Source organism: Puntigrus tetrazona, unplaced genomic scaffold, assembly GCF_018831695.1.
Source record: "Puntigrus tetrazona isolate hp1 unplaced genomic scaffold, ASM1883169v1 S000000223, whole genome shotgun sequence".
NCBI classification, from domain to species: domain Eukaryota; kingdom Metazoa; phylum Chordata; class Actinopteri; order Cypriniformes; family Cyprinidae; genus Puntigrus; species Puntigrus tetrazona.
The window spans coordinates 751,258-765,000 of record NW_025047891.1 but is presented as its reverse complement, the minus strand read 5'-3'; the positions used below and the strand labels follow the sequence as shown (position 1 = coordinate 765,000).

General features: G+C 38.3%; 2 protein-coding genes and 2 non-coding genes across 4 annotated transcripts in view; all 4 read left to right on the top strand.

Annotated features, from left to right (window-relative positions):
* Positions 1 to 7,220, top strand: part of dusp16 (dual specificity phosphatase 16) — a 16,793-nt gene extending 9,573 nt beyond the window's left edge. The window contains exons 4-7 of the mRNA XM_043230691.1: positions 1,281 to 1,444; positions 2,789 to 2,948; positions 3,749 to 3,872; positions 4,697 to 7,220. Of these exons, the coding sequence (XP_043086626.1) occupies positions 1,281 to 1,444; positions 2,789 to 2,948; positions 3,749 to 3,872; positions 4,697 to 5,429 (1,181 nt within the window). The 3' untranslated portion in view covers positions 5,430 to 7,220. The remainder of the gene's footprint in view (positions 1 to 1,280; positions 1,445 to 2,788; positions 2,949 to 3,748; positions 3,873 to 4,696) is intronic.
* Positions 7,221 to 8,774: 1,554 nt separating this feature from the next.
* On the top strand, positions 8,775 to 11,646 carry rpl18a (ribosomal protein L18a). Its single transcript, XM_043230812.1, has 5 exons — positions 8,775 to 8,930; positions 9,891 to 10,070; positions 10,956 to 11,085; positions 11,306 to 11,415; positions 11,501 to 11,646. The coding sequence occupies exons 1-5, from the start codon at positions 8,913 to 8,915 to the stop codon at positions 11,591 to 11,593; spliced, it is 531 nt and encodes a 176-aa protein (XP_043086747.1). The 5' UTR covers positions 8,775 to 8,912; the 3' UTR covers positions 11,594 to 11,646.
* On the top strand, positions 10,243 to 10,376 carry LOC122333264. Its single transcript, XR_006248608.1, has one exon. It is a non-coding gene; the product is annotated as a small nucleolar RNA SNORA68 (small nucleolar RNA).
* Positions 11,115 to 11,250, top strand: LOC122333265. The gene has a single exon (XR_006248609.1). It is a non-coding gene; the product is annotated as a small nucleolar RNA SNORA68 (small nucleolar RNA).
* Positions 11,647 to 13,743: the final 2,097 nt, after the last annotated feature.

Genomic DNA, 13,743 nt, shown 5'->3' with positions numbered 1-13,743 from the left:
GAATTACAGAACAGCACAAACAGCATGCATTTATGCATTCGTAAACATTCAGTAACAGTTTTTTTGTTGCTATGAAAGGACACCAATACTGTAATGCGACTTGGCATAGGATGAATTAGAATTAGTTTATTCATTTATTTACAGTAACTGACAGTATATTCTAACGTGTGTTTACTGTAAACGTTCATTCCTTCTCCACTGTGAGACGAACGAGAGACACTTCATGAGCATGAGGTTTATTTTAGTATTTTTAATATTTAAAAATACTTTTTTATTCTTATATTTTAAGATTTCATTTTAACTGTATTTTAATTTTAGTGAATTATGTACCTTTGTTATTTAATTTTGTTTTGTTCCTATTTAGTTTTTTATTTAATACAAGGTAGTAATTAAATAATAAGTTTCAGTTTTCAGTTTCAGGTCAGTTTTACTTTTTATAAAAAAAATTTTTTTAGTTTTTTGTAGTTTTTATAGATTTCATATTTAGTATTAAAATATTAGTATTAAAATATTTCCCCCTGGGTTTCACAGACAAGTCTTCAGCCTAATCCTAAATCTGAGCTCAACACAGACTGATCTTAAAACATGTCAAGGCTCACCGTGTTTATAAAGTGACTGAAAAGTCTTCATTGAAATGCAGGCTAAACTTGGTTTAAGATAAGCCCTGGTCATGACACCGGGCCTTTAAGTTTAATTTAAATAAAATTTTATTTTATTAATTAAGCATTCATTTTATTTTAGTTGAGTGTTAGGTTTTATTCATTTCCATTCAGTTCTTTTAGTGCTTCAACTTTTTAAATAGTACTATTTACTATTTCTTTTGTTTTTCACTTTTAGTCCGTTTTAGTTCTTTTTTTATTTATGTATTTATTTTATTTTACAGTTAAAAAAACAAGAACTATATAAGTTGAATTTAATTTTGGCTTTAGTTATTTATTTCCAGTTAATTTAAGTGCTTCAACCTTTTAAATATTACTACTTAGGACTCGTTTTCACTTTTAGTGCGTTTTTATTTATGTATTTATTTTTATTTTATTCAGTTAGTGCTTCAGGTAAAAAAAAAAAACATCAGCAAAGTGTAATGTAATTTCAGCTTTAGTTATTTATTTCCAGTTAATAATTCGAGTGCTTCAACTTAAACTTTAGTGACCAAGGCATGTCTCATTTTAAGCTGTAATATTTGTAGTGTTCGTGTTCATCTAAAAGCAACGCAAACCTGGACACTTGAATCCTTCGAGGGCGTCTTCACTCCGGTTCAGTGTGTTCTGTGCCGTCCGCAGGTGGCTTCGTGGCGTTCTCGCACCTGTTCCCGGGTTTGTGTGAAGGGAAGTCCACGGTGGTGCCGTCCTGCATCTCTCAGCCCTGTCTCCCGGTCAGCAGCAGCGGACCGACCCGCATCCTGCCGCACCTGTACCTGGGCTGCCAGCGAGACGTGCTCAACAAGGTGACTAGGGCGGCCAAATACGAATGCTTGTCCAACTCAAAAGAAATGCATAAACCCGTGTGCCAGGCAGCGCGCTACATGCATAGGTATCATTGCACTTAAATGCTTGGTTAGTCTACTCAGAATATTGCCTCAGTGCGGAGAAGATCTACAGCAAAAGCCGTTCACACAGAACGCGTACGTGAGCCTGCAGCGCAAAAAACACAATTTGTAGCAATAGCCAACATTACATTGCATCAAAAAGATCTGATGCCAAAAATCATTAGGACATTAAGATCATGTTTCATGAAGATATTTAGCATATTTCTTACTGCAAGTACTGTATATCGAAACTTAATTTGTGTTTGGTAACATGCATTGCTAAGTACTTGGTTTGGACAACATTAAAGGTGATTTTCTGAGTATTTAGATGTTTCAGATTTTCAAAAAGCTGTATCTCGGACAGATATCGTACTAATCATCAGCTGAAGGCTTATATGTTCAGCTTTTGTGTTCCTGGGTCACATGTTCATCTCATTTTCTAGAGGGACGTATATAATTGTTGCACTTGTGTCTCGCAAAAGAGAGCCGCATGCTTAGAACGGCATATGAAATTAATATTTAACTTTAAAAAAACCAAAACAAACCATCCTGATTTCATGGCGGTCGTCCCACTTCAGAGTACTCCTGACGAGTGGATTTCAGTCCTTGGTATTAAACTAAACATACACACATGATGCTGTTATGCTTCTAATTGTGTAATCAGCTTAACTAATTATCTTGTTATAATGTGTTTATATATATATATTCAAAGATGGTCCTGTTATTTTATTACTTTGAAGAAATGTGCATTAGTAATGTTTTGCTCAATGCTCCCTCTTGTGGTTTAAAGCTAAAATCTTTTCTAAATGAAACTATGCCTTTTAAATTCTAATATTGATAATAAGTACAAAATTCAAATTTAGTTTTTATTTAATACAAGCCAATAATGTACTGCTCACAATTTTTTTAATGACTGTTTAGGTTTGCATTAATTATGTTTTTATGGTTTTACACTGTTTTAGTTCATTCTTTTATTTTATCTAATATTATTAGATTATTAGTCATTTTAATTTAATTTAATCCTTAGTTTGTTTTAGTTCAGTTTTCGGTTTTAATTCAATTTAATCATTTTAGTGCTTCAACTTTTTAAATATTTAATTTCAATTCGTTTTTCACTTTTAGTCTGTTTTAGTTGTGATGTATTTATCTATTTATTTATTTATTTATAGTTAGTCTTTTTTTAAAGCCATCTTGTCAGCCCTAGCGCAGGCCTGTTATCACGAGCGTGTGTAAGAAGCGCTGGATGTGTGTGTTTTCCCGCAGGAGCTCATGCAGCAGAATGAAATCGCTTACGTGCTGAACGCCAGCAACACCTGTCCCAAACCAGACTTCATCCCTGACTCCCACTTCCTCCGCGTGCCGGTTAACGACAGCTTCTGTGAGAAGATCCTGCCCTGGCTGGACCGATCCGTGGAGTTCATAGGTCAGACCCCATCATACACGTGTGCGTCAGGGGAGTCTTTGATCGTGGCAGTGCAGGCCATTTACTCCATATTTTTAAAAACACGCTTTTTTTTTTTTTAAATATATCGATCCGTTTAACTGAGGCTCTGGTTTTAACCAGTTCTTTTTCATTAGTTTTTTTACTAGCAACATCAGTTTCGCTTTTGATGTATTTTTCATTATGCTTCATTCATTTTTATTAGTTTACTCTTTAAATATTCACTATATTTAACATTTTTTAGTAATGTTTGATTTCCTTTTCGTTTATATCATATTAAGGTTTTATTTAATCTCAATAAACACTTTTACTGGTTTAACTTTTTGCATTTAGGTTTTGTTTTTGTTTTTTTTTGTTTTTTTTAGTATTTCATACAATGAACATTTTTTGTTTAAATTATACAGTTGTTATAGTCAGTTTTGTTTAAGTTTATTTTTATGTGTTTTATTTAGTTTGTTTCATTTTCATTTCTGTTTTAGTTTGTTTTAGTTTCCATTTTAGTTAACATTATTTCCAATTCATAATCATAGTGCTTCTGTTTTTTGTTTTTATATATATATATCTATCGCTTTTTAGGTTTTGTTTAAATTTCCATTTTTTGTTAGTTTCTTTTAGCCTAAGATTGGCCTTTGTAAACATTGTATAAAATTGTATTAAAATGCTGAAAATACTCGTTTTCTAATCATTTTGGCCACTGCTGGTTTCATAGACCTGACTGTAAAAGTAATAACGCGGGTCTTGTTGTCAGCTGACAGGAAGTGTTTGTGTGTGTTTCCTGTCAGAGAAAGCCAAGGCCAGTAACGCCAGAGTCCTGGTGCACTGTCTGGCGGGAATCTCTCGCTCGGCCACCATCGCCATCGCCTACATCATGAAGAGGATGGACATGTCGTTAGATGAAGCGTACAGGTACTACAGGAGAGCCTCGGTTCATCTTCATTCATTCGTTTTCAGCATCAGATCAACAGAATCTTCCTTGTCTTGTGGTATTATTATTATTATTATTATTGTTATTTGGATTGGTTCAGCACATTCTGGCTCATGCAAAAAACATACCTACAATAACACGTTGAGCTGAAATAAATTTTTAGACATCTTGCAGTTCTGCCTTTCTCACAATTTATACTTTTTTTTTTTCTCGTAGTTGCAAGTTTTTATCTTGTAATTAGTTTTTTACTTTTTTCGCAATTGTTTGTATATTGAACCAACTCTTACGTGCACATTCAGCAACGCAAAACCTCCCAAAATATCAAAGAGTGTTTAAAAACCTTTAGCGTACAAAAATAAATTTCTTAAAATGCAATTGAACGGCATTATTTAATACCTGCCTTCGTACAAAAATCCAGCTCACCAGATATATCTATATATAGCAATTCTGAGCTTTCCTCGCACTTGCGAGTTTATATCTTGCAATTTGCCATGTTTATCTCAAATGCAAGTTTAAGTATTACAAGTACAATTTTTTAAAGACGTTTTTTCTCGTGATTTATATTTTGCAAAGACTTTTTAGTGCAGGTCTGACTTTCTCGCAATTGCGAGTTTATATCTCGCCTTTCAGACTTTTTAATTCTCGTAAGGAACTTTTTATATTTTGGAGCTCTCCTGAAAATTGTGGTTGCTTTTTTTTTCTCCCGTGCTTTTTTCTCGCTGTCCTAATTGGCGTTTTTTTTTTGGTCTGAACCGTGAGAGGAACACTTCGGATCTCAAAGCTGCGTCTGATCTCACACACGCAGGTTCGTGAAGGAGAAACGGCCGACCATCTCGCCCAACTTCAACTTCCTGGGTCAGCTGCTGGACTTCGAGAAGAAGCTGAAGAGCGTGAGCGCCGCTCCGCCGCCGGACGAGCAGAAGCCGGAGCCGCTGACCATGCCCTGCGTTCTGGCCGGCGTCCCCGAGGAGCGTCTCCTGGCCCGGGCGCTCTGCGGCCTGCAGCTCGGCGAGGAGCCGGAGGACCACGTCCGGCCCAAGCGCTCCTTCTCCCTGGACATCAAGTCGTACGGCGAGCCCGGGGCGTCCCTGCGAGCGTTTCCCGTCGGCGAGCCCTGCCAGTTCTCTCCGGTGCAGGAGGTCTCGGAGCAGAGCCCGGCTGAAGACAACGCCAAGTCCCTCCAGCGCAGCGGCAGCGTGGACGGAGCTCCGTCTAAAAGCGCCCAGGCGCTCAAAGGCTGGCACTCGGACATCGTCCTGGGGCCCGTGACCGGAGGCTGGTTCCTCTCCTCGGAGTCGGCGCGCTTCTACGGCTGCGCTCCGGGTCTGGAGGCGGTCAGGAGACGCGGCCGGCAGCGCAGCGGAGACGGAGGAGACTCTCGCAGGAGCTGGCACGAGGAGAGCAGCTTCGAGAAGCAGCTGAAGCGCCGGAGCTGTCAGATGGACGGCATGACGGACAGCCGATCCCGAGAGGAGATGGGCCCGAGGAGCGGCCAGTCCAGCTTCTCCGGCAGCATGGAGGTCATCGAGGTCTCCTGAGGTTCTCATTCAGATGCGTGAAGGTGGAGAGTCTCTCTGAACGCCAGACATCCAGTACCTCACCACACAAACTAAGGCACTGCAGGCAAAAACTGTTAGAGATTTGTTTTCGGACTAGTGGAAAGAAAACATCCAAAAGACACCGTTAAGTCTTTATTTTAGTGCACGTGGTCTCTTTGCGTCAGATAGATGTACATTCTTGAAGGCCGTTTTCTCAAAAAATGTTTTTTCTCCTGCACTGAGCCATAAATCTCCACTTCAGTAGAAGACCAAGCTTAACATTTTCATTCCTGAATAAAAATCCTGAAGGAGTTTATAGTTTGCTTGATCGTGTGCAGCATTTTAATGCCCCCCAAAAATGTAGTGTTTTCTGTCCGTTCTGAGCGTTTATGTTCTGAATTATGACCCAGTTTCCTGTAAAACCTTTTGACTCAAGATAATTACACGAGAATCAAGTGTTTAGATATTTTATTAAATAATAACTCATTTGCATTTCTGTACCTAACATTTTAGAAAACGTGTAATACAAAAATGTTTTAGTGCAGTTATTAAAGTAATCAATCAGCTGGGTAAGTAAGGCACTGAATATTAGTTATATAATATATATATATATATATATAATGATGTAAAATGTATAAATTATTTTTGGGTTTTGACTATGCATCACCAGCTGATTGATTACATTAAGAATTACAAATATTAAATATAAATATATTTAAATATGCATATTCAATGTCAGAATTAGTTATAATTAAATCTGGGCTGCATTTAGCATTAGCATACTTTTTTTTTTGAAAACACCGTCAATAGACAGAAAGCAATTAGATTTTCCCCATGTGTGAATGATGTTTGAACAAACCCCTCAGTAAAAGCCTTGAAGAATATAGTTTTATAGGATTGCAATTGGAATCTACAGACTCACTGTAGTAATAATAATAAATAAAATTCAATAAGATAAACACTTAAATGTGTATTTTGGATGTTTTAGTCCACTAGCATGACATAAGAAGCAAAACAGAGCTCCGAACTGAGCAGTGCATTAAAACGCCTGTATCGTCTTGCCTTAAGAGTGTATTTTGAAATACTTTTGATATGCATGTGTTGAATTATGATCTCAGGAAGTTGCAAATCTGTTGGAGATCTAGAATCGAACACACACACACACACACACACACACACACAGTGATTCTCTCCATCGTCAGGCTCAAGCAAGTGATGAAGCTCTTTTCCATCAAGGTTGAACAGACGGAGATGTCAGTCCTGTTGAGACACAGACAAGAAACACTTTATTAGTCTGAGCACTTTACAGCCAGAAAGCCTCTCTCCTTCACTGGTGCTTTGGAGCGGAGCGAACGATTCAGAACAGTGTTCATGTTCCTAGACTCATTCTGAGGCCTTGAACTCGTTCCTCGGCATTGAATCGTCTTTTCCAGGATCAGCTAAAAGACTCCTGATCGCGCTGAAACCATCTTCCTCTGATCTGCGTTTGATGAATCTGGACAGAAGGACAGAGTTTCCTAAAGCTGTGAAAACTGAGCTGAAGACGGAACGAATCAGAAGCAGTGACTGAAGCACGAGTCTGAATCACGCTTTTACACAGGCCTCAAATCTGCGGTGATCAATGTTTTATATTTTTACAATAAAGTCAAATGACTGATATAATCATTCATAAGACAGATCAGACATTATTTTTGTGATTTGTGTCTCTGATGGTATCGCTGTGAGACGAACAAGAGTTATTAATCAGTGACTGTTTATTGATTGTTGAAATAAAAATAAGTGGTACTTGAACATTTTCAGCTGTCTCCATTAAAACGGTAAGGAGTTTAGAGCAGATCTTCATCTGGATCCGTAGATAGCACTTAAATAAACACCTTTCAACTGTAGCCTATGTATTTTGCAGACTCTGAGACTTTTTATTGGTAAAGAAGTATGATTAATGCTAAATTGCGCGCCATACCGGTGTGTTTAAGATTATGATAATAAATTGTATAATAAACTGTTTCTAATCTCAAGCAATATAACAGACAAACGGGTTGTTAATCGGTTGTACACACACTTTTCCGATCCGTCGTTGTGAGTCGTGAAAAACTACATTTCCCAAAATACTGTACTAAAGAACCCACCAATCAGCGAGCAAAGCACTCCTAAGGCGATCTTTAGCTCCGCCCGATTTAATATAGCTCCGCCCACTTCGAGTGATCGTTAATAATTTGACAGCACTAATATATAGATTTATAAAAACAGAAAAATCTAATTTGAACAATTCGCAGGAAATCGTGTTTTATAAATTATTCATTTCAATTAATGTCAAACTGCAGTTGGGTTACTGTGTTAAAAAAATAAACACAAACAGGTAACTAACATAGTAAAACACAATAACAGCATGATAAATCAAGTTATTATTTTGCAAACAATCACTTTCTGTCATTTGATTTTCTTATAGTCAAGTTTATTTTTTGTCCTATTTTCAAATGCTTATTTAAAATGTTTTGTGATTCTCCTAGTAGCTGGTTCATTGGGTTTATGGGTTATTATACTTTAATTAACCATTTTTGGGACCCAACGGAAGTCCAGAGACTGCGGGTGTGTGTCGCCCTCTAGTGCTGCAGATGTGTTACAGCAACATGAGCACAAACGTCACTAAAACACCATTTTAGTGTTCAGAGCTTTATTCGTTTCCCATCCATGTATATAGGATTATAGCACAGAGAACTAATACTTTTTGAGTGACATTATATTAGCGACTGAAAAGGTAGGAAACCGCAGACAAATATAGCTACATAATCAGTTGCATCAATGTACCAATGCAATAGCAATTTGTTCAAAAGATTGAGAACCCGCTTGCATGATGTGCACAAGTAAGTCGATGATGTGGACGCTGAAGAAGTAGAATTTAAAAGTTCCTTTCTCATTTGAGAATGAGAAAAAAATACACGCTGCTGTTGATGCGTTTTATGTCCGTGTCCGGCAGGCGGCAGTGACGCGCAAAACCGCTCTTCTGGCGCGACCCGCTTCCTCTGAAGGATCATGGGTAATGTAGTTTTAAACCAGGTATACGTCTCACCACAAAAGTCGCACATATTTATTCTCTAATTAAAATCCTTCGAAAGCATTTGTTGATGATGCTTTTTGATGCATTCTACAAAATTATTAAAACAGACGAATCTATACATTTAAATTGTAATACTACAGTGTAATTGATAACATGTTACAGGTAACATGGAGATGTTTGATATAGCTAAAGCTAAAGTAATTAATCTAAAATTATTGTATTATTCCTTGAATTAATTATATTACTAGAAATATGAATTGTATAAATACCTCAAAAAACAAGGAAAAGACCGGTAAAGGCTATGATTGATCGCGCTGAGTGACCAATAGAAACGCTTCCAGTAAGTCCCGCCCCTCGGAAGAGGATTGACGTCAGGATTCTCCGCCCTGCTGCTTCCTCTTTCACAGTGGCCGTCAGCGAGAGACACCATGAAGGCGTCTGGCACAGTACGTAAAAACCTTTTTAAAGCACTTCACAGTCGCTTAAACCTCACGGTTATAACCCGAAAACACACATAAGGCACTAAACTATCCATAACGGTGGCTTTATCAGACCGATGTTTAGGGTTAAAGCGCTAGATTTGCTTTGACGTGTTGATGGTAGCGGAGAGGAACATGGCGGCTGTAGAATGACTCCATGTGCTTCCTCACTGAACACACACACAATACACATGTCGGAATTTTGGCTTAATTTGTTTTGTAACACACTCTCGAGTGACGTGCTCGTGTTTTAGACGTGTTATTAAAGTGGCGGCCGCGGAGGATTTGTTTTCTGAGCGCTAGTCGTAAGCGGCTCACGAAGTGCCCTTATTCTAGTCTGATTCGGTCTTGATATAAACGCTCTTAAGTGAATGCGTGATAAATCTAGTTCAGATTCTCCATCAGTCGTTCTGCAGGGTATAATGTTATTTGATAAACTCTGAACATGTTAACTAGCTGCTCAAATTGTCAGCAAATGGTCAGAAATCGTAAAAGGCCCAAGAAAGCGGGGTAGAAAGTGTTGAATCTCTTGGTCCCACTTTGTATTAGGTACCCTAATTACTATGCACTTTTAAATGAAGCATTAGATACAAAAACCTATTGTGTGCATGGTATTACGTTGTATTTATATTTTATAAATACTTAAGTAATTACATCAGATGTTTTTGTAACTGCATTTATAGTTACTGTTGACCCTTACTTTATACCTTACCCTCTTTGAAACCACTAAACCTGTCCCTAACCGTACCTGTATCTCACCTCAATAGCAGCAGAAGTGTTTTGTGATTTTAAATTTTAATTTTAAAATGCACTGTTTACAGAAATGTTTTATGTAAAAAAAAAAAAAAACCCACTTTGCAGTGGAAGTTAACGTCCACCTAATCCTTAGGTTGTCCTGGAGCTGATGTGTTTTGTGTCTCTCTGCAGCTTCGGGAGTATAAGGTTGTGGGGCGTCTCTTGCCCTCTGCTAAAAACCCCGCACCCCCTCTCTACCGCATGAGGATCTTCGCCCCTAACCATGTAGTGGCCAAGTCTCGCTTCTGGTACTTCGTCTCCCAGCTGAGGAAGATGAAGAAAGCCTCCGGAGAGATCGTCTATTGTGGCCTGGTATGAACGGGGCTGGTCGAGTCCCTTTACCTGCTAGAAATGTGTGAGAGAGCTTCTGGAATAGGTTTTTAACCAATTTATTAAAGAATCGTCTGAAAGAAGTTTGAAATAATTCACCGTCCCATCCCGGTCAGTAAGCCCAAGATGTGAATTGTTCACTAAAGTGTTACAGTGCACACATAAACCCAAAGGTCATTTCCTGCCGGTGTCATGCCCTTGCCCTGTGTGCGGACAGAAAACCTGAACCTTGTCGCCTTTCGTAGGCTGTGAACGTGCCGCTGAAAGTGAATTCAAGGTGCGACACGCTCCTGTCGTTTGTGAGGACATGACTCTTTTGATGATGTTCAGTTTCCTTTAAATCCTCGAGGCTGGGTCCACTCTCTTTTTTTGACTCTTTAGGGTTGATTCCCTTTTTAACGGATGGGAGGTGCTTTTTAAAGGATGTTTGTCATTTATTTGTCGAGTCTGTGTCCATTTGTGTTGCCTTTTTGATTTTTTTTTTTTTTTACGGATAAGGGTCAATTTCTTTTTCCATTTTTAATACCTAATGGTGTGGGATAGATCCTCTTGTGATGGTCGAGTTATTAATGTGTTGGCTTCAATTCCCTTTTTTGATTTAGCATTGATAAAAATTTGACCTTTTTTTGTTTTATTTGACAGGTCTGTATGAAGTTCAGTTCTTTTTTTTGTTTTTTGGTTTTTAATTGTCGGATGCCGATTTTTGCTGCTCTCTTGATGGGATAGATATTTTAATTTTTGGGGGCTGGGTCAGGGGTCTAGTAATTAAAAGCAGCTAGCATAGTTGATGTGCTGCACAGCTGTTAATGCAGTTGAGCGGCTGGACGTTTAACCCCTTGTTTGTGTGCGTGTTGCGTTCCTGAACAGGTCCACGAGAAATCTCCTCTCAAGGTGAAGAACTTTGGCATCTGGTTGCGTTACGACTCTCGCAGTGGAACCCACAACATGTACCGCGAGTACAGAGACCTGACCACGTCTGGAGCCGTCACTCAGTGCTGTGAGTCTGTCAAACACGCTCGCCGTCGGCCTGCACACACAAACCCAAAGGTCATTTCCTGCCGGTGTCATGCCCTTGCCCTGTGTGCGGACAGAAAAGCCGAACCTTGTCGCCTTTAGTAGGCTGTGAACGTGCCGCTGAAAGTGAATTCAAGGTGCGACACGCTCCTCTGCTGCTTGCTTGTGCTCTGTAGTAAACGTCGTGTTTTTGGTCTCCTCAGATCGTGATATGGGGGCCAGGCATCGCGCCCGAGCTCACGCCATCCAGATCATGAAGGTGCAGATCATCGAAGCCAACAAATGCCGCAGACCCGCTATCAAGCAGTTCCACGTGAGTTTGCGTGTTCAGATCGGCGTCACATGATGCAGCGTAACCGCGATGGGTTTTAATGCTTGTTTTGTTCTCAATTCAACAGGACTCCAAGATCAAGTTCCCTCTTCCTCACCGGGTTCTGCGTCGCCAGCACAAGCCCCGTTTCACCACCAAGAGACCAAACACTTTCTTTTAAAGTGTATGTTTGTGCTTTTCACATTACGGATGAATAAAAGTGGACGAAAACAAGAGTCTTGTTGCGTGGTTTTTAATTTGTCACATCCTTCAAGAGTATCTTTGGGTCATCTTATCATAAAGAGGGAAACTAAAAAGAAAACCATAAGACCAAAAAACATGCATTGTGGCGCTTGATTTTTATTTTTTTTGTGTTATATAAATGTTTTGATATTTTGGGTTGAGGAAGTGTAATTGTCAGTGCAAACTATTCTAATGCCTGATGGACTTAATGGTGACTGAAGAACCCTGGTAATGGTTTGCACTTTTGAAATTTTGTATTGAATTTCTCTCAAAATCAGTATTAAATGTAGCAGGTGTTTATAAATCCCAGTCATTTAATTTTTTGAAGTTTAGTTTGAAGAATAGATATTTCGGTATCTAAGTTGAACGTTTTAATCGGGTACAGCTTTGGCCTGTGTAGTTTTAAAACTCGCGTTTTGAGGAAAATGGATCATTTTATAGAAAAGGAGTTCGTTTGAAACCAACTGCGTTTCTCAGCCGCCGCCGCTAGAGGGCAGGGTTCGACCGCGAAAGACGTGCGCTTACGTCGCTTTATTCTGTTTAATTCTGTTTTCTTGCGCTGTCCTGCAGCGTTGAAGTATAATAGCGACTATTCAGAAAGCATATAATAATTAGGATTATTGTTGATTATGACATTCTCGGTGTTGTCTGTTGATATCAACCGTTTCTTTGGCAGAGTGCCAGTTTATTCAGATAAATGAACTTCAGGTGTGTTTAGACGTGGAGCTTCACAGGGCGCTGCAATACGACTAAAAAACATGAACGCATTAACAGAGATTACATCATCTTTAACTTTGTGTCAAACGACGTCATTATCAGGTAAGACCAACTTTTGCTTTGGTGTTCCTGCTGCGATTTTAACTTCTTGAGCGATTGCTAAATTTTTGGTTACTAGGACGTTGTTAGGATGTTATTGGTCATCGCTGAAACTCAAAAGATGTGAATAAAACAACTCAACATTTGAGGTGGATACATTTAAGTATGTCATCATTTTGGATAAAAAAGTGATACACTGGAAAATATTGCCAGATAAATTTGTGGATGCGTCCCGTGGCTAAATAATTTGCTAATTGAATTATAAGTAGGACTAATATGTAGCTACATAATGTATACTAATATATGAGCTATAAATATTTTTAAATACGGAATTCATTTTTTACCACGTGGACTATAATACAACTATAAATGTAAAAAATGTTTTAATGTTAATCCTACTAGATTAGGAAAGTTCTGACTACAGCTATACGATAACTATAAAGACATCGAGGAATAATATTGAAATTATTATTTTTAATTTCTTGTGATGAAAGATACAAACACCGACAGCTAATCAGAGTTAAAAAAAAAAAAAAAAAAAAAGTAAAGTTACTGTTCTCGGGTGGGCGGAGCCTGCGAGTGACGCTTCTGCGCATGTCACGTGCCATCACTCACCTGCTGCTGCTTTATTGATTTATTGATATATTGATGTATTGATAAGTGGCTCTGTGGGTCTGGCAGATTGATTTGTGGGCTGTGTGGGATGACACTTTCCAGGAAGCGTCCAGCACCCAAACCTCAAGCCACATATTCCACATAAAGCCTCGGGTTCAGACGGTTACTGGCAGGTAGAGCGAGTCTCACGCCTGTGATGGTGTGTGTGTGTGTGTGTGCGTGCTTGTGTGTGTGTGTGTGTGTGTGCGCGTGCTTGTGTGTTTTATGAGGGGAAAAGTGGAAGGTCGCAAATCAGATTCTCTGCAGGACGGTCCAGCGAGGACGACTGAGGTCAAACCATTCTGCACACACAAATAATGAAAACACTTAGATGTGTGTTTACAGTCATTCCAGATCAAAAATTTTATTTTTATATATATATATATATATATATATATATATATATATATATATAAAAAAAAAAAAAAAAAAAAAAAAAAAAAAAAAAAAATATATATATATATATATATATATATATATATATATATATATATATATATATATATATATATATATATATATACTTGGCTATATTTTAATAATAATATATAATAATAATAATAATGTTATAATAAAATAATATATTTCCTTTTAAATCAACAAAAACTAGGCCTCTAA